General features: G+C 53.2%; 1 protein-coding gene across 1 annotated transcript in view; it reads left to right on the top strand.

Moving 5' to 3' along the window:
• Positions 1 to 17,859, top strand: part of MYO10 (myosin X) — a 244,990-nt gene that overhangs the window by 49,304 nt on the left and 177,827 nt on the right. The window contains exon 2 of the mRNA XM_056108957.1: positions 446 to 544. Within this exon, the coding sequence (XP_055964932.1) occupies positions 446 to 544 (99 nt within the window). The remainder of the gene's footprint in view (positions 1 to 445; positions 545 to 17,859) is intronic.

Below are 17,859 nucleotides of genomic sequence, written 5' to 3'. Positions count from 1 at the left end.
GTGTGGGGGATTTCTGGTTCCCTTCCTGTGGGAGGCAACTGTGGGCCCAGACCAGCGCGGGAGAGCCACTGCCGGGCTGAAGGTGGCCGGGAGCCTGGTGAAATGGGGGTTTCAAGGATCCAACTCTTAGTCCATAAGGTTTCTCAGCCCTGCTACTGGAGACAGATGTCCTGACTTCCTGGCCTCCACGGCTCCCCTGTGAAATAGGGGTGATGCTGTTGCTGGCCTAAAGGGAGCCACGGGATCCCCTAAACAAGCATCAGTCGGACTTTTCTGCAGCACCAGGGCTGCACTTTTCTCTCTTTCTCTCATGGCACCTGAGAAAGATATTTGCTTTTCAGTGTGTTTGTTTTCAGACGAATATCTTGTGGCAGTCATTTCCAGGGCGCTGCTTTGCCATGGGGCAGGACCCACCAGCACTAACTCGTCCTTGCTTTGCCCGCAGGGAAGCCGGGTCTGGCTGAGGGAGAACGGCCAGCACTACCCCAGCACCGTGAACTCCTGCGCCGAGGGCGTGGTGGTCTTCCGGACGGACTATGGCCAGGTGAGATGCGTCCCCTGACCCTTCCCATGGCCCTGCCGTCCTCCCCAGGTGGGAGGCTTAGGTCAGAGCTTGTGTGCGTGCACTGCCCTCTGCCTAACACACACACACACACACACACACACACACACACACACACACACGCACACACACACACACACACACACACACACTCCTTCTGTGTGCGTGCACTGCCCTCTGCCAAACACACACACACACACACACACACGCACACACACACACACACACACACACACACACACACGCTCCTTCCCAGGTTCCTAAACTGAGCAGCAGTTGCTGCATCTACCATGCGCCTCGTGTGTGCTATGCCGGCGGGAGCACAGGAAGCTTCTGCCCGGTGGGAAGCGGAAGGCACTGGCATACTGTCCTGGGTGTCCGGCCTGGAAATCAGAAGAGTCGGGTGCCAGCAAGGCCAGAGCCCATGCACGTGGTGATGTTCACAGATCGGGTGCATTGCCACCGGCCCTTCCGTTCTGAGACTTAAGGGCCTTGAGATAGTACAGTGGTTAAGGTCATGCACCCGGTGCCACCTGGTCCTCCAAGCATCACAGGGGCAGCCCCAGGAGCCCCTCCCCCCAGAGGATCCTAGGTATGGACCTGGAGGCCCTGGGCACCTTCGAGGTGGTGCCGGTAGCCCCAGCACTGCAGGGTCCAAGAGGTCCCACACCCACCGGCCCTTGTGCTGAACTGCTGGCCTGCTGGGCTGAGAGTCACCCGTGGGGCTTTCCGACCTCCTGGCACCACATGGGAGGCCCCTTCCTGCCCCTCCAAGTCTGGCACTTCAGTTGTGTCTCGGCTGGTTAGGCGTGTCCAGGTGGCCTGGCTCCACTACAAATCAGCTCACCCAGGCCCGCGCCACCTCTTTCGTCTCCTTGGTCCACTGAAGACGTGTCTCCTGCTGGGGGGTCCCACTGCCCCGCTCTCTACTCGTATCCTGAAAAGAAATGACACATTGAGCACACATGGTAAAACGAAATCATGGTTCTGCCAGAACGATAATATGGCAGGGAGGGCATTCGTCTTGCGCGCGGCCGGCCGTGGTTTGGTCCGCAGCGTCCCATATAGTCTCCCAAACTTGCCAGTGTAATTCCTGAGCACAGAGCTGGGAGTAGCCCCTGAGTACTGGCAGGTGTGGTCCAAAAAACAAACAACAACAGAAAAATCCAGGACCAGGCTTGTGGATTATGTTTGGCCAACAGTGATAGAAGATGTCTTCATTTTTTTTAAGGTACCTACAACTAAACATTTATTTATTTTGTTTTTGGGGTCGCACAGGGGTTATTCCTGGCTCTGCACTCAGGAATTACTCCTAGTACTGCTCAGGGGACCATATGGGATGTTGGGAATCTAACCCAGGTTGGCTGTGTGTGAGGCAAACACACCCTACCTGCTGTACTGTCACTCCAGCCCTGAAGATGTCTTCATTTTAGTAAGGAAATTAGTTTTGTGTGGCTCCTGGACCCTCACTCAATGACACAGGTCCACATTTAGGGCCAGAGATGCCAAAGAACACATCTGGCCTGGTTAAGATGCAGACAAAGAAATGCCGTATAGTGGGCAGAGGGATCGTACAGCAGGCAGGGAGCTCGCCTCGCACGTGGCTGACCCACTGTCTGTTCCAGGCACACCACATGGTCCCCCGAGCACTGCCAGGAGTGATTCTTGAGGGCAGACCCGAGAGTAAATCTTATCACCAGGTGTGGGCCCAAAACCAAAAATAAAATAAGAAAAGCCGTCTATATACACACACAGCGGATTCATACTGAGCTCCAAGGGAAGGTGAAGCTGCTTCATGGGGCCCGAGAGATGGGACATGAGGTTAGACGCTCACCTTCAATGGGGCCTAACCTGGGTTGAATTCCTGGCACCATATATGGTTCCCCCAGACACTGCCAGAGATTGGGCCTGAGCACGGAGCTGAGCGTAGTCCTGGGCACTGCCAGGTTTAGCCCCCAAACTACCCCCTCTAAAGCAATAGCACAGCGGGTAGGGCGTTTGCCTTGCACGCAGCCAACATGGCCAACACAGGTTCGATTCCCAGCATCCCATATGGTCCCCCGAGCACCGCCAGGAGCAATTCCTGAGTGCATGAGCCAGAAGTAACCCCTGAGCATCGCTGGGTGTGACCCAAAAAAGCAAAAAAAAAAAAAAAAATCTCTGCAGTTTGCTGAAAATGAGATAAAACTGCAAAGTATCAATGTTAAGCAAAATGTATCAGGGGGAAAGGAGGAAGAGAGATTGGTTTTACTCCTGTACAGTGTAGAGAGAAACAAGAGACTAGAGGATCAAATGATGACAAACTCTTGGCCTTTAACGGCAGACCTGAAATTTCCAGACTTTGGGGAGAAATGGGGCATGGGGGGATGAGGAGAAAAACCCGAAGGGACGCAGGGACAGAGGTGGAAGGTCTTGGACGCATTGGTGGAGGTGAGGGTGTCATAACTTTGTACATCAGAACCATCAGTGCTAACACTTGTAGCCATGCTATCTGCACTACAAAAAATCACAAAATCACAAATCATCCTGTTATTCGTCGATTGCCTCGAGCAGGCCCCAGTAACGTCTCCTTCATCCTAGCCCTGAGATTATATTCAAGGCTCTTTAGGAGAATGAGACCCATCATTGTTACTGGTATTTGGCATATTGGGTACGCCACGGGGAGTTTGCCAGACTCTGCCGTGTGGGCAGGCTACATTCGGTAGCCTGCCAGTTTGTCCAAAGTAGGAATGAAATAATAAGATGTCATAATAAGATGTCCGGGAGCTGGTTTTTATAGTCTCTGAGTCTTGGCCGTTACAAAAAATAATTTTTTAAAATTGAAAATTGCTGCAAGAAAATAAATTCTAATGTAGAATTCATTCGTCATCTGGAGTATCATCATGCGTGAAAAGAAAGGCTTTTATTGGAATTAGAGAACGGCATCCTGTATGCTTTGCTTTGTGGGAAGTTGGGGGGTTGGTTTTCTCTCTCTCGAGGCAGGAGAGGATGAAGCAGTGCAAACGTGGAGGATTCTGTCCTTTTCTGGAGCCTATTCCGATGACCTGCGCTGGGGCTGGAGCGATAGCACAGTGGGTAGGGTGTTTGCCTTGCACGCAGCCAACCCGGGTTCGATTCCCAGCATTCCATATGGTCCCCTAAGTACTGCCAGGAGTAATTCCTGAGTGCAGAGCCAGGAGGAGCCCCTGTGCATCACCGGGTGTGACCCAAAAAGCAGATGACCCGCGCTGTCCAACTCCTTGAATCTTCTGAGGTCAGCATGGAAGAGAGAAATCTTATGGAAAGGAGACATGGCAAGTTCTCAGGAGAGCTGGCTCTTAGAAGCTTCTGGAGAATTCTTTCCTATTCGTATTTCTTGGCTCATGGCCCTTCCTCCATCTTCAAAGCCAGCGGTATAGCATCTTGCTTCTGTCATCATTACCCTGATTTTCCTTATACTCAGTCCTCCCCTGCCTCTTGTTTCACTAGGACACTTGTGGTTATAGTGGGCCCCTGGAATAATCCACAAATTGCATGCCTATGATCAACATTTAAATACGATCTTGAATGCTGGGAAAGAAACAGGCTAATGTAGACATTGACGAAGTCTCTCAAGAGCCTATGAATTGCCACTCAATGCCTCTGTTGCAAACCACAGCACCCAGAAGGAGAGAGAGAACAAAAGGGAATGCCCTGCCACAGAGGCAGGGTGGGATGGGGGGGATGGGCGGTGGGAGGGATACTGGGATCTGTGGTGGTGGAAAATGGGCACTGGTGGAGGGATGGGTGTTCGATCATTGTATAACTGAAACCCAAGCACAAAAATTTGTAAGTCTACAAGTGTACCTCATGGTGTTTCACTAATAAAAATTAGTAAACAGTAAAGTAAAGGCCCTCCCTTTGATCGTCGATTTGCTCGAGCGGGCCCAGTAACGTCTCCATTGGAGACTTTGTTGTTACTGTGTCTGGCATATCGAATACTCTCGGTAGCTTGCCGGGCTCTCCGAGAGGGGCGGAGGAATCGAACTCGGGTCGGCCATGTTGGCTGCGTGCAAGGCAGACGCCCTACCCGCTGTGAAAATAAAAATTAAAAAAAAGAAAGAAATCAGGCTTAAAAAAAAAAAACAGAGCCTATGAATCGGCGAAAGGAAATATGCCCATGCTCTTTTTCCATGAAGCTGGAGTTCTAGTTCCAGTACTCTGATAGAGTACCAGTTCCCTATTCTGCCGGGAGCTGAAAGGAACAGTTTGATCCCATATGAAAAGTCAGAGACTTTCTATAATTGCCTCTTTAAATGTAGCTGTCAAAAGAAAAGTCTCTGTAAATCGTTATGCCGACGAAAGATGTGGGAGAGTAGAGATAGTCCAGCGGGTGAGGCAGCTGTCCAGGATCCAGTATGGTCCTTGCATGCATCCTTGCGTGCAGCTGTCCAGGATCCAAGATGGTCCCTGAGCACTGCTGGGTGTGACCCAAAACAAGCAAACACATTAGGAGGTGGGGTGGAGAATGGAGAGAGGAAAGCTTTGCACGTGGCCTGCCTGTGACTCCGGCCACCTTCCTGTTCCCCCTTCCCATCCCTCTTTATATCCTTGTTCTTCCTCCTTCTTCTTCCTCCCCCCCCTTGCCAGATTTTCATGTTAATTGAAAATTCCATCCTCTGCTAAAACTTAGATGCCATTGGTCAGTGGGAGGAATAGAAAAGGACCCAAATATTCATATTCAACTTAAAACTTACGTTATACTCCTTGTGGAATATTTTCAGGTAGAAAAAGAAGCATACAGAGTGACAGACTAGAAATATAACCATGCATCTTCCTGTTCTGGGGTCACCCGTCCTGAATGTAGTCAGGACTTACTTCTTGGATGACCAGTCTTTGCACAGAAGTTTATAGGAGCAGATTTTAAGAAGCCCCCAACAGTCCTGCTGACTGCAGACACAGTCGAAAGATCAACTCTGGTGGAAGTGTGAAGGACCCTGAAAGATTGATTTGTTTCTAGAACATTCTTGGGATATCACTCTCACGCCCTTCTGGGCCGTGCGTGGTAGACTTGAGGAATAGGTTCTAAATTAGATTTTTCACTTTGAGAGTGAGCTATTTCATTCATTCTCTTTTCTACAAAGAGCCTAATTAGATTGCCCTGAAATAGCCTAGAGAGAGATCAGTTCACCTAATTGTGTTTTAAAGGGGAGTAAACTTAATAATCTCGCTGCTCTGCAATACCCCGCTTCTATTGGGGTCTGCATGGGCTCTATCTGAGTGTGTGTCTTCCAAATGTTTTGTGGCTGGGGGTTTATTTGTCCTCCTCTATAAGTAAATACCGTCTTCTCTATTCCTGTTCGCAAAACCTGTATCATTAAACCTGGTTTGAAGTTCCTTTATGAATCCATGAAATTACCTGATACTTTTGAATCGCTGGCCACTTGCCCCAAAGTCCAGTAGCTTAAGTTGCACAGAAAGCGCAGGACTGCCCGGTTTGGTCTCCCCCGGAAAGCCCTCTCGACCCTTTTTGGGGGTGACCTGGCTTTGATTCGCTGGGTCCAGTCTTGTGATTGTGGGGAATGGAGCCATCTCCTCAATAGCCCTAAAGCATGGCTGTGTACCCCAGGGGAAATGGACAGCTGGCCGTACAACTCTCTCCCGTGTCAACTCCCAGGAACCTCTGAACCCCCAGATCAGGAACTGGACCCCAGACACTTTGAGCCAGTGTGTGCTTCCAGCTGGAGGGTTAAGCTGGTGGGCAGTTGTCGCTGTGAGTTAGTGGGTCCTGGATGCCCAGAGATGCTCCGTCAGGACAAAGAGGACAGCTGTCCAGTCAAGGACAGATTTCAACTTGGCCGTGGTGGACATGATGCAGCTTGACCCCCGCTGCCAGGACTGTCCATGGCAAGGCACGCCCGAAGCGACTCTGACGTCAGCAGAAAGGCCCGTTTCCCTCGCTATAAGTAGAGCAGAGTGGACATGCCTTTTCATAGCCACCGACAGCTCCCCGGGACTGCATGCCCAGGAATGTCCAGGCACACAGCACCAGCTGTTGGCAGAAGAGCAGCTGGGAGGAGGAGAGTGAACAGCAGCTGGCCGGGTCCGAGGTGGGTGGCCGGTAGAAGGGGCTTGGGGGGTGGGGGAGGGGACCTCCAGGGACCACTCAGGCCTGTGGGCTCATTCATTGGTTGAAATGCAGTGACACCACACGTGGTGACTCAGAACACAAGTCTGGAGTCACCGGGCAACTTTTTTTCAGTGTAGCTCAAGATGCTTTCGCTTACCTCGAGCTTCAATGTCATGGAGGGTTCTGCCACATTTTCCTCCGTGTACCTTATGGAATCAGGTCTGATATTGACCTTTAATCCATTTTGATCTGACTTTCGTGCACGGCGTTAAATAGAGGTCTGAGTTCATTTTTTTTCTTTTTTTTTTTCATATGGCTGCCCAGTTTTCCTAGCATCACTTGTTAAAGAGATTTTCCTTGCTCCACTTTGTATTTCTTCCTTCCATTATCCAAGATTAAATGATCATATATTTGAGGTCTGTATCAGGATATTCAGTTCTATTTATTGGTCTGTGGATCTGTCTTTACTTCAATACCATGCTGTTTTGGTTACTATCGCTTTGTAGGACAGTTTGGAGTTGGGGAAGGTGATGCCTCCCATTGCTTTAGCTATTCATGGGGATTTCTTGTTCCATGTGAACTTCAGGAGTGTTTTGTCTATTTTTTTGAAAAATGTCCTGGGTAACCTTAGATGGACCACATTGAAATCTGTAGAATGCTTTAGGGAATATTGCCTTTTGGACAGTGTAAATTCTCCCAATCCATGAGCAGTTGATAGGTCTTCATTTCCTCGCGTCTGGAATACCCAGGGGAAATGGACAGCTGGCCATAGAAATGTCCATTTCTTTCTGGTGTTGCTTTCAGAAATCCCAGAGTGGGGCCAGAGACAAGTACAGTGAGTTAGGCATTGGCCTTACCCGTGACTGACCTGAGTTCAGTCCCCAGCAGCTCAGATGAGGCTCCGAAGCTCTGCTAGGAGCGAACCCTGAACTTAGAGCCAGGAATAAGCCCTCAGAACCACCAACTGTGACCCCAACAAAGTAAAATAGCAACTGAAAGGAATTCCCAGTGCATTAAAATGTGGCATGGGAGGCGGTCACTCCCCGTAGTCCCCTGGGACCATATGGGGCTGAGGCTTCGCTCTGGATGCGAGGCAGGAGATGCCAGAGACTTGGGTCCACTAACGCGTGCTGAGCAATTGGCAGTGACCTGGGATGGGCACGTGGGAGAGTCGGGGTTGCCCCGTGGGTGGGTGAAGCATTTCTCTCTGCTCAGCCCTGGGGAGAGGAACAAAGGAGGGCTAGAGTTACAATAATGGCAGGGGTGTGTGTGTGTGTGTGTGTGTGTGTGTGTGTGTGTATGTGATAGAGAGAGTGAACGCATGTGTGAGTGTGTGTGTATGAGAGAGCGCGTGTGTGCATGTATGTGTGTGAGTGTACATGTATGTGTGTGAGAGCATGCGTGAGAGTATGTGCACTTGTGTGTATGTGAGAGTTTGTGCGTGTGCTTGTGTGTGTATGCGAGACAGAGTTTGTGTGCATGAGAATGTGTGTGAGAGGTTGTGTGTGCATGTGTGTGTGTGCATGTATGTGTGTGAGAGAGCGTGCCTGAGAGGAGTGTGTGCGCTCTTGTGTGTGTATGTGAGGGAGAGTTTGTGTGTGAGAACATGTGTAAGCGTGAGTATGAGAGAACATGTGTGAGGATGTGTGTGCATATGTGTGTGAGAGATGTGTCTGTATGTGAGAGATTGTGTGTTTGAGTGTGCGCTCGTGTATGTGTGCGCTCGTGTATGAGAGAGGTGGCATGTCTGAGAGTCTGTGTGCGCACTTGTGTGTGTGAGAGAGAAAATGTGTGTGAAAGTTTGTGTGTGTGAGAAAGTGTGTGAGAGAGAGTTAGTGTGTTGTGTGTGAGAGAGGGAGAGAGAAAGCATGTGTAAGAGTGTGTGTGTGAAAGTTTGTGTGAGAGAGAAAGTGTGTGAGAGAGTTTGTGTGTGTGTGAGAGAGAAAGCATATGTAAGAGAGAGAGAGAGTGTGTGTGTGTGTGTGTGTGTGTGAGAGAGAGAGAGAGAGAGAGTTGCTTTGGTGGCCCCACCCAGTGATGCTCCTTAGCTGGGGGTGTGCAGTGCCAGGGATGGACCTGGGCCTCTGTGCGCGAGGCCTGTGCCTGGCCCACTGCGCTTCCCTCGGGGCCGACATTTGTCGGAATCCAGTGACTTGGGCAGCTCTTGTTGAAACTTCAGTTTGGGTCCAGCTGTTACTCTGGGAATTTTCTTTGGCCCAAAGAGGGCAGCTGGGTTAGCAAGACCCCTGGGAGCCGGGCAGCTGTCCAGGTCTCTGGCTGTTGCTGCCTGGAAGTACCCGCCTTTGCCCCGAGACTGACGCCGCGGGGGCTTTGGGCAAGTTGGGGAAGCCACCGCCACGCGTTTTGTTCAGCGCCTTTGGTTCCCGAGAGCAGAGAGACGTTTGCCCCCTCCGAAGTCGAAGTGATTCACACCGCCCTCCTGACCTCTTCCGAGAATTTGGTTTGGCATCTGTGGCTGAACGAGGGAAAGTCACGTTTTTCTGTGAATTTCCATCTGGGGATTCTAGAAACAACAGTGACCCCCGCTTGCTTCGTTGCTCACAGAGCAGCCTCCTCGCCGAATGCAGAGCCCTGCTCCAACGCTCACTCCCTGGAAGCCCAGAGGAAAGTCTGTAACACGGGCAGGTGCCCCGGCAGCCTGCACCCTAGTTCCCGCCGAGTTGTGCCTCTTAGGGCTTGCATGGAACCTTCTTCTTTTTTTTTTTTATAAAGTAGTTCACAATATTTGATACCGTGTAATATTCAGATACCAATCCCACCATTATACCTTCCTGCCACCATATTTCAGGTGTTTCCATCCCGAACTCCAATCCCTGCCCCAAAGCAGAACTGAAGTAAGATCATATTTCCCTCCAAGGTTGGATGCCTCCTGCTTTGGATCCCATCACATGTGGTGCGGTGCTCTTGGAGTATGGGTAGGGTGTGTCCTAGGAAGTGTCGTGAGCAGCTACAAATGCGGCCGCCCGCATGGTCCAGGAAAAGTTTCGGTCAGGGGTGAGGCTTGGCCTGAGCGTGTGGAGGAAGGCCGGGAAGGGGCAGTGGTTGAGTTCTGGAGGATTTCGGGTGCTGGGGCTGGGTCCCTTGGAGCGGGCTGGGGTCTCATTGGCCCCCTTCTGGGGCGCCCCAAGTGAAACAGCCTGGTGCCTCGGTGGCATGGTTATGGTGAGCGTCACGTTATGCTCCCTTCCGGGAGAGAAGGACATGTGATCTTGCATGGAACCTTCTGGAAGAAACCACTTCTTTCTCTCTCTCCCCGACAGCCTCTGTTTGGCCTCATTTCCTGGGTATTTCTTGGCTCCTTCCAACCTCGCCTTTGCCAAACCCATGCGGTCGCATGTCTCCCACTTAGGGGGCGGGGCCGGGTCCCGGAGGTGCTCTGAATCCTGACAGACCAGCCAAGTGCCACCTCAGCCCCATAGGGTTCCAGAGGACCTCTGGGAGTGACCCCCGCCCTCGCCAGCACAGAGTAGGGAGGAGCCTCCAAGCACCGCGGGGTGGGGCCCCAAGAGTCCCCTCGGAAAGAAACCACAAGTTTTTAGAGGCCCCAAGTGATGTTGCGGAAGTATTTCGCTCTTATTCCCGTTCTAATGCTGCATGAACCGCTCGTTCATTAACTGCCGTGAAACCAGAGCAAGGGACGTTGCTGAAAGGGCCGAGGGGAGGCTCCCTAAGGGTTCAGTTCATGGGATACGACCCGAACTAAGCTGCATTTCCTCCTGCCCTTCCCTCCCTCCCTCCCTCCTTTCCTTCCTTCCTTCCTTCCTTCCTTCCCTCCCTCCCTCCCTCCCTCCCTCCTTCCCTTCCTTCCTTTCCTCCCTCCCTTCCTCTGTCCCTCCCTCCTTCCCTGTCTTTCTTTCTTCCTTCCCTCTGTGCCTCCCTCGCTCCCTCCTGTCTTCCTTTCTTCCCTCCCACCCTCCCTCCCTCCCTCCCTCTGTCCCTCCCTCCTTCCCTTCCTTCCTTCCTCCCTCCCTTCCTCTGTCCCTCCCTCCTTCCCTGTCTTTCTTTCTTCCTTCCCTCTGTCCCTCCCTCGCTCCCTCCTGTCTTCCTTTCTTCCCTCCCTCCCTCCCTCCCTCCCTCCCTTTTTCCTTCTATGCTTCCCTCTCTTCTTTCCCTCCTCCCTCCCCCCCGCTCCCCATCCCCCTGCATTGTTGGAGCTCCCTCCCCGCTCAGTGCCCTCAGTGCTCAAGCAATGCAAAACCTACACTTCAGCCTCTGTGCCTCTCCCTCAGCCCTGCATTTTCTTTTTTCCTTTTTTTGCCTTGTTTTAGGGCCACACCTGCATTGCTCAGGGGTTACTCCTGCCTCTGTGCTCAGGAACTACTCCTGGCCTTTCTCGGGGGACGATATAGGATGCTGGGGGCCGAACCTGGTCTGGCCGCATGCAAGGCCAAACCCTTCCCCCGGTATGCCAGCTCCTTTCCCTGCGTTTTCTCTCTTTGAGGGGGACGTGGGTGGGCTTTGAGTTGGGTTCACAATATTTTCCCCACATCTAGCCGCTGGGAAACTTGAACGTGCTATTTCCTTCCTCCCACCTCTGCCGTGAAGCCAGAACTATCCCCAAGGCTCTGAGACTCGGGGATGTTTGGGGGCAGGTGGACAGGTCACTCCCCACCGCCAGCAAATCCATCTGTGGGGCCCCCAGGAGGCCTTGCCCCTCTCTCTGTCGCTCGAAGTGACCGCAGCTTAAGGGGCTCTGCGACCCACTGCGCTATCCTGTCTGTCAGCTTCCCACCTCATCATTTTGGATTCCACAGCTGGGCCAGAATTCCACCCCGCTGTGGGGGGGTGGGGGTTGGTCAGCGGAGATTGGCGCCTCTCAGCAGTACCGGCCGGACTCGGCTGTCTCTGGCCTAACCCACTTGGGCTCATCTCAGCCTGGGTCAGGGGTCTCAGGGGTCTCTGTCTCTCAAAGCGGACCTCAGGTCTGCCTGTGGCGGGGTGTGGGGCAGGGTCAGGAGTATCCCCTGCTCTGCCAACATCGAGGCACAGAGAGGGCTGGGACCAGGAGCCATGCACGCGGGGTCGCTCTACGTGTGCTGTTCAGCTCAGCAAGTTCCATGGCCCGTCGTCAAGGCGAGGAGAATGTTTTCTTGCCTTCTGGTGTCCGGGAATACTCAGGGTAGGTGACTTAGACCCTGAGCACCCAGCTTCAAGCCAGTGGCCGTTCGCGAGGGAGAGTTAACCGGGACCGGAAATGAAACCACTTTGGGTGCTCATCCCTCTGAGGTTGTGGGAGAAGCGTATGGACATCTTGTTGGGAAACACGAAATCACTTTAACGCTTCTCTCTGCCATGGGGTGCTTAATGCTGGGTGCGATGTCAGCAGCCAAAGCACAGGCAGTTTGTAAGGACAAACCCAGTCCTCCCTCGGTGACTGAGTCACATTCCGTTCCAAAAATTCATCTCCAGGCCTGTGAGTTGGAACCGTTTCTCCCGAAGACTGATAGGCGGGGGAAATGGGTCTCATCTCCAGAGACCCACAGAACTCGGCCTCCAGAGACGCCTTGACCCCCACAGTGCTCCCGGAGTTGGGACGGCCTAAAAGCCCTGTGCTGCCTAGTTCATCCCCTCTCCCTACTCCCTCCTGCCCTTCCTTCCTCTCCCCATCTCTTCCCTCCCCTCCCCTCCCCTCCCTCCATGCCCAGAGATGCTTAGCAGCTCTTCCGGGCCTTGCCCAGGAATGACCCCTGGAGATGCTCAGGACACCAAATGTGGTGCCAGGGATCAAACTGGGCTCGGCAGCCTGCAAGGCAAGTACCCTCCCGGCTGAACTTACACCGTCTCTCAGCACCATCCCCACTGTATGTCGGACGTTTGCCTTGCATGCAGCCGACCCGGGTTCGATTCCTCCGCCCCTCTCGGAGAGCCCGGCAAGCTACCGAGAGGATCCCACCCGCACGGCAGAGCCTGGCAAGCTCCTGGTGGAGTATTCGATATCCCAGAAAACAGGAACAAGAAGTCTCACAATGGAGACATTACTGGCGCCCGCTTGAGCAAATCGATCAACAACGGGAGGACTGGACGGTGCGACAGTGTTTTCTCACTCGGGGGCCAACCCCGGTGGTGCTCAGCGCTTCCTCCTGCCTCCAACTCAGCAGTCATTCCTGGCAGCGCTTGGGGGATCATAAGGAATGCCGGGAATCGAACCCGGGTCATCTGTGGGCAAGGTCAGCACCCGCCCCCCTGTCCTATGGCTCTGCCCCCCCACTGCCCCCTCTGGCTGTATTCTTTAAGGAGGATTGTGAGTCAGTCGGACGGTGTGAGATGGGATGGGGCAGTGACCCAGGTGACGTTCAGGCCCTGTCCCTCTGTCTGCGGGTCTCCGAGCTCACATCATTACCGGGAGATGTGTGTGTGTGGGGGGGGGGGGTGGGGGCTGGACCCTACATTGTGCTGGGCTCGAACCCGGATCATCGGCGTGCAGGACCAACTCCTAGTGGTTTTTCTCCACCTGCGCCTCCTCTGAGGGAGCCTGAGGACTCACAGGTTCTTCGCAGCGCGGGCGCGGGCGCTGGCCCCCCCAAGACCATGAAATCAAAGTCTCCCCTGGGACGCGGCCAAGGCAAGCTCGCCGGGTGTCCTCCCCGCAACACCAAAGAGGACCTGAAAAGTGGCGGGTGGGGAGGTTGTGCAGGGGCGGGGGGCTCGCAGTGGAACACTGACCGTGTGTGTGTGTGTGTGTGTGTGTGTGTGTGTGTGTGTGTGTCAAGTCCTGGAACACTGGCCGTGTGTGTCAAGTCCTAGAACACTGGCTGTGTGTGTATATGTGTGTCAAGTCCTAGAACACTGGCTGTGTGTGTGTGTGTGTGTGTGAAGTCCTAGAACACTGTGTGTGTATGTGTATGTGTGTGTGTCAAGTCCTGGAACACTGGCTGTGTGTGTATATGTATGTGTGTGTCAAGTCCTGGAACACTGGCTGTGTGTGTCAAGTCCTGGAACACTGGCTGTGTGTGTGTGTGTGTCAAGTCCTGGAACACTGTGTGTGTATGTGTGTGTGTGTCAAGTCCTGGAACACTGACTGTGTGTGGTGTGTGTGTGTGTGTGTGTGTGTGTGAAGTCCTGGAAGACTGGCCGTGTGTGTGTGTGTGTGTGTGTATGAAGTCCTGGAAGACTGGCCGTGCGTGTGTGTGTGTGTGTGTGTGTGTGTGAAGTCCTGGAAGACTGGCCGTGTGTGTGAAGTCCTGGAACACTGGTCGTGTGTGTGTGTGTGTGTGTGTGTGTGTGTGTGTGTGTGTGAAGTCCTGGAAGACTGGCCGTGTGTGTGGGTGAAGTCCTGGAACACTGGCTCTGTGTGTGTGTGTGTCAAGTCCTGGAACACTGTGTGTGTATGTGTGTGTGTGTCAAGTCCTGGAACACTGACTGTGTGTGGTGTGTGTGTGTGTGTGTGTGTGTGTGAAGTCCTGGAAGACTGGCCGTGCGTGTGTGTGTGTGAAGTCCTGGAAGACTGGCCGTGCGTGTGTGTGTGTGTGTGTGTGTGTGTGTGTGTGTGAAGTCCTGGAAGACTGGCCGTGTGTGTGAAGTCCTGGAACACTGGTCGTGTGTGTGTGTGTGTGTGTGTGTGTGAAGTCCTGGAAGACTGGCTCTGTGTGTGTGTGTGTATGTGTGTGTGTGTGTGTGTGTGTGTCAAGTCCTGGAACACTGTGTGTGTGTGTATGTGTCAAGTCCTGGAACACTGGCCGTGTGGTGTGTGTGTGTGTGTGTGTGTGTGTGTGTGTGTATGTGTGTGTGTGTGAAGTCCTGGAAGACTGGCCGTGTGTGTATGTGTGTGTGAAGTCCTGGAAGACTGGCCGTGTGTGTGTGTGTGTGTGTGTGAAGTCCTGGAACACTGGTCGTGTGAGTGTGTATTTGTGTGTGGGGGTGAAGTCCTGGAACACTGGCTCTGTGTGTGTGTGTGTGTGTGTGTGTGTGTGTGTGGGTGAAGTCCTGGAAGACTGGCCGTGTGTGTGTGTGTGGGTGAAGTCCTTGAAGACTGGCTCTGTGTGTGTGTGTGTGTGTGTGTGTAATCCTGGCTTCCATCCCCAGCACCAGCACCGCCCAAATGATCAACCAGCCTGCAGGTCTTTGGGACTGAACAGATGGTTCAGGGGCTCGGCGTGAGTCAAGAGGAGACGAAGGCGGGCGGCGAGAGGAGCAGCAGCTGCTGGTGCCCGCGGCCCAGGGGGAGACAGAACCATTGAGACAAACTTTCTTGACTGAGGTGTTCTTTGATAGTTCCATTTGCCGTGCAGTTGCATCACGCCATAAAGAGATTATTTTGTGCCTAAGGGGGGCAGTTTGGAGGGGGGCCGCGTGTGCAAAGGGGGCCAGTGCTGATGGACGGTGACCCCGGGGGCGGGGTTGGCGCTGGAAGGTGGACCGCCTGTCTCCCGTAAGCCGCAGCACTCTGGCAAAGGGGAATTCAAAAGATATTTGTCACCAGGCAAAAATGCCAAGAAAGGAGATGCTTTGCATGCTTGAGGCTTGGGCTTGTTCATGGCACCACCCGGGCCCCTGAGCACTGCTAGGAGTCATCCTCAAGCAAAGTCAGGTGTGCCCCCCCCCCCGCCCCCAACAAACACAGCAAACCTTGTGTGAACAGCATGACCCTCATGTGAAGGGCTTGGGGAGCTCTGGTGTTGCACAGGACCTGGACCGGGCACCCTAACGCCCATCACCCCCCACTCCCTTGCTCCGCCCCCTCATGCACCGTCCTGACACTTTCTCCATGTCTGGACCTAAACACAGTGTCGGGCTGCTTCTCCCACCATGCAGCCCACCGAGATTTCTTCCACTTTGGGTTCAGAGCAATTCCATTGATGCCTCTGCTTCCTCCCCACTGGCTGGCACTGAGGGCATCTTTCCCCCCCTCCCTCTCTCCCTTCCTCTCTCTCCCTCCCTCCCTCTCTCCCTTCCTCTCTCTTCCCTCTCCCTTCCTTCCTCTCCCTCCTTCTCCCTCCCTCCCCCTCTCCCTCTTTCTCTCTCCCTTCTCTCTCCCTCTCTCTTCTTCCCCTTTCTCTATCTCCCTCCTCTCTCCCTCCCTCTTTTTCTCCCTCGCTTCCTCCCTCTCTCCTTCTCTCCCTTCCTCTTTCTCCCCCCCCCCCCCCTCTCCCTCTCTCCCTCTCCCTCTCCTCTTCTCTCCCTGGCCCAGCTCCTCTTTCTGTTCCGGTGGGTGGGGGTGTTTCCCCAGGAAGAAGCTGATTCTTCCATCTCCTCAGCAAGACACCTACACCCTGTGCCTTAGTAGACCACTACTGGGCTGGGTCACTTTCAGGGTGAAAATGGGTGCCGAGTCCCAAGTAGCATCCCATATTAAGGGGGACAAGGCCTTTAGTTCTGGCTGCCTATTCTGGTAGCTTCCGCATACTGCATGCGTGTGATCACTTCTTTTCTGGAATGATGGAGCAGGGACGTCAGATTTGATTTCAGGTTCTGACGCCGCTGCCCTCGCTTGCATTGCTCTGAAAGGCTGCAGATATCTAAAACATCCAAGGACCCATTGGTCATTGGAGTGCATGGGGAACATCGTAGGAGACATGCATTGCTCCCTATTTTGGTTCTTGCGTGCTTCTTCAAACTGTGTTCTTCTGTTACGTGTCTGAATTTCAAAATTTAAAAATCCTAAATTTCAAAAACAAAAAAAAAAAACAAAGCCTAGCTGTTGTTGTTGTTTGGGGGTCACACCCAGTGATGCTCAGGGCTTACTCCTGACTCTGCACAAGAAATTACTCCTGGCGATACTCAGGAGACCAGGATGCCCAGGGTTGAACTTGGGTTCACTGCATGCAAGGAAAACATTCTCCCTCTCTTCCTGCTCTGTTATAACTCCAGGGCCTGAGTCTTGCTTTCCTTTTTTTTTTTTTTTTTTTTTTTTTTTTTTGCTTTTTGGGAGTTCGATTCCTCTCCGCCCCTCTCGGAGAGCCTGGCAAGCTACCCCAAGAGTATCTCGCCCACATGGCAAAGCCTGGCAAGCTACCCGTGACGTATTCGATATGCCAAAAACAGTAACAAGTCTCACAGTTTGTTGTGAGATGTTACTGGTGCCCGCTCGAGCAAATCGATGAACAACGTGAGGACAGTGGATCGTACCCGGTGATGTTCGGGGCTTACTCCTGGCTCTGCGCTCAGGCATTACTCCTGGCGGTGCTCGGGGGGCCCTATGGGATGCCTGTGATGGAACCTGGGTCACCCACATCCAAAGGAAACGCCCTACCCACTGTACTATCACTGCAGGTCCAGACCTTGCTGTTTGGAAGGTACCCAGGCTCACGGAACTTCATAATGCTTCGTCATCCTGGGTTTGGCTGCTGTCCTGCTAGCCCATTCCTACTGCCCGTTTGTGTACAGCCAACGGGCCGGGCTAATCCTCTGAACAGTTGAGAAAACCCCAAGGATGAGGAAGAGGCCCCTTGAAAGGACACAGATGGGATGAAGTCGTGTTGGGCGCCAGCCATGCCTCTTCTCCTCCCGAGCTGTGCCAAGCTCATGTGCCATAGAGGCCACCAGCCCACAGTGTTCACCCTTTTGACTCCTAGCAGGAAAAATAAATCTGTCGTCCTCGTGCAGCAAACCGGCATGAATCCTCGCTTGGCTCCCTTGATGGGGTCTTCATAACTGCTGCGACTTTGGGCATAACCGGGTCCATGATGGATGTTGATTTTGTTCACCGTAAATCAGATTTTCCTTTTCCCCCATCGGTGGGTGGTCCAAGGGAAGTCCCGGGCCTGCTCTCCTGACCCCTCGTGCCGCTGAGTGCTTCCTTGCTCCTCAGTCAGTGCTCGGTGCACATGACCGCCCCTCCTTGAGACTCTGGTCCTCTACCCCAGGGGGTCTGGAGATGGTCTTAGCGGGCATCTATCTGGGAGAAGGGGACACTGTGACCCCGTGCTCGAGGTAGGCTCATTGTGGCGCCCCATCCTTTGGTTTTCGCTATGAAGGGGAAGCCTTCCCCAAGAGGAAAAGGTCAGTGTCCTGAATCCACATTCCCACCAGCCCTGGAGTTTCGGTTGCAGCAAAGCCCAGGTGGGCCGTGAGCCTGGCACTTCTCAGGGGTTCCCAGGTGCTGCTGCTTCTGCAGCCTGGAAGCAGACACCAGGAGCGAGCGGGGGTTTTGTGAATTGACTTACTGTTGTTATTATTATTTTTTAAAATTTTTATTAGTGAAACGCCATGAGGTACAGTTGTAGACTTACAAATTTTTGTGCTTGGGTTT

This window comes from Sorex fumeus, unplaced genomic scaffold (genome assembly GCF_029834395.1).
Source record: "Sorex fumeus unplaced genomic scaffold, SorFum_2.1 ptg000240l, whole genome shotgun sequence".
NCBI lineage: Eukaryota > Metazoa > Chordata > Mammalia > Eulipotyphla > Soricidae > Sorex > Sorex fumeus.
This window is presented reverse-complemented; position numbering and strand designations above follow the sequence as displayed.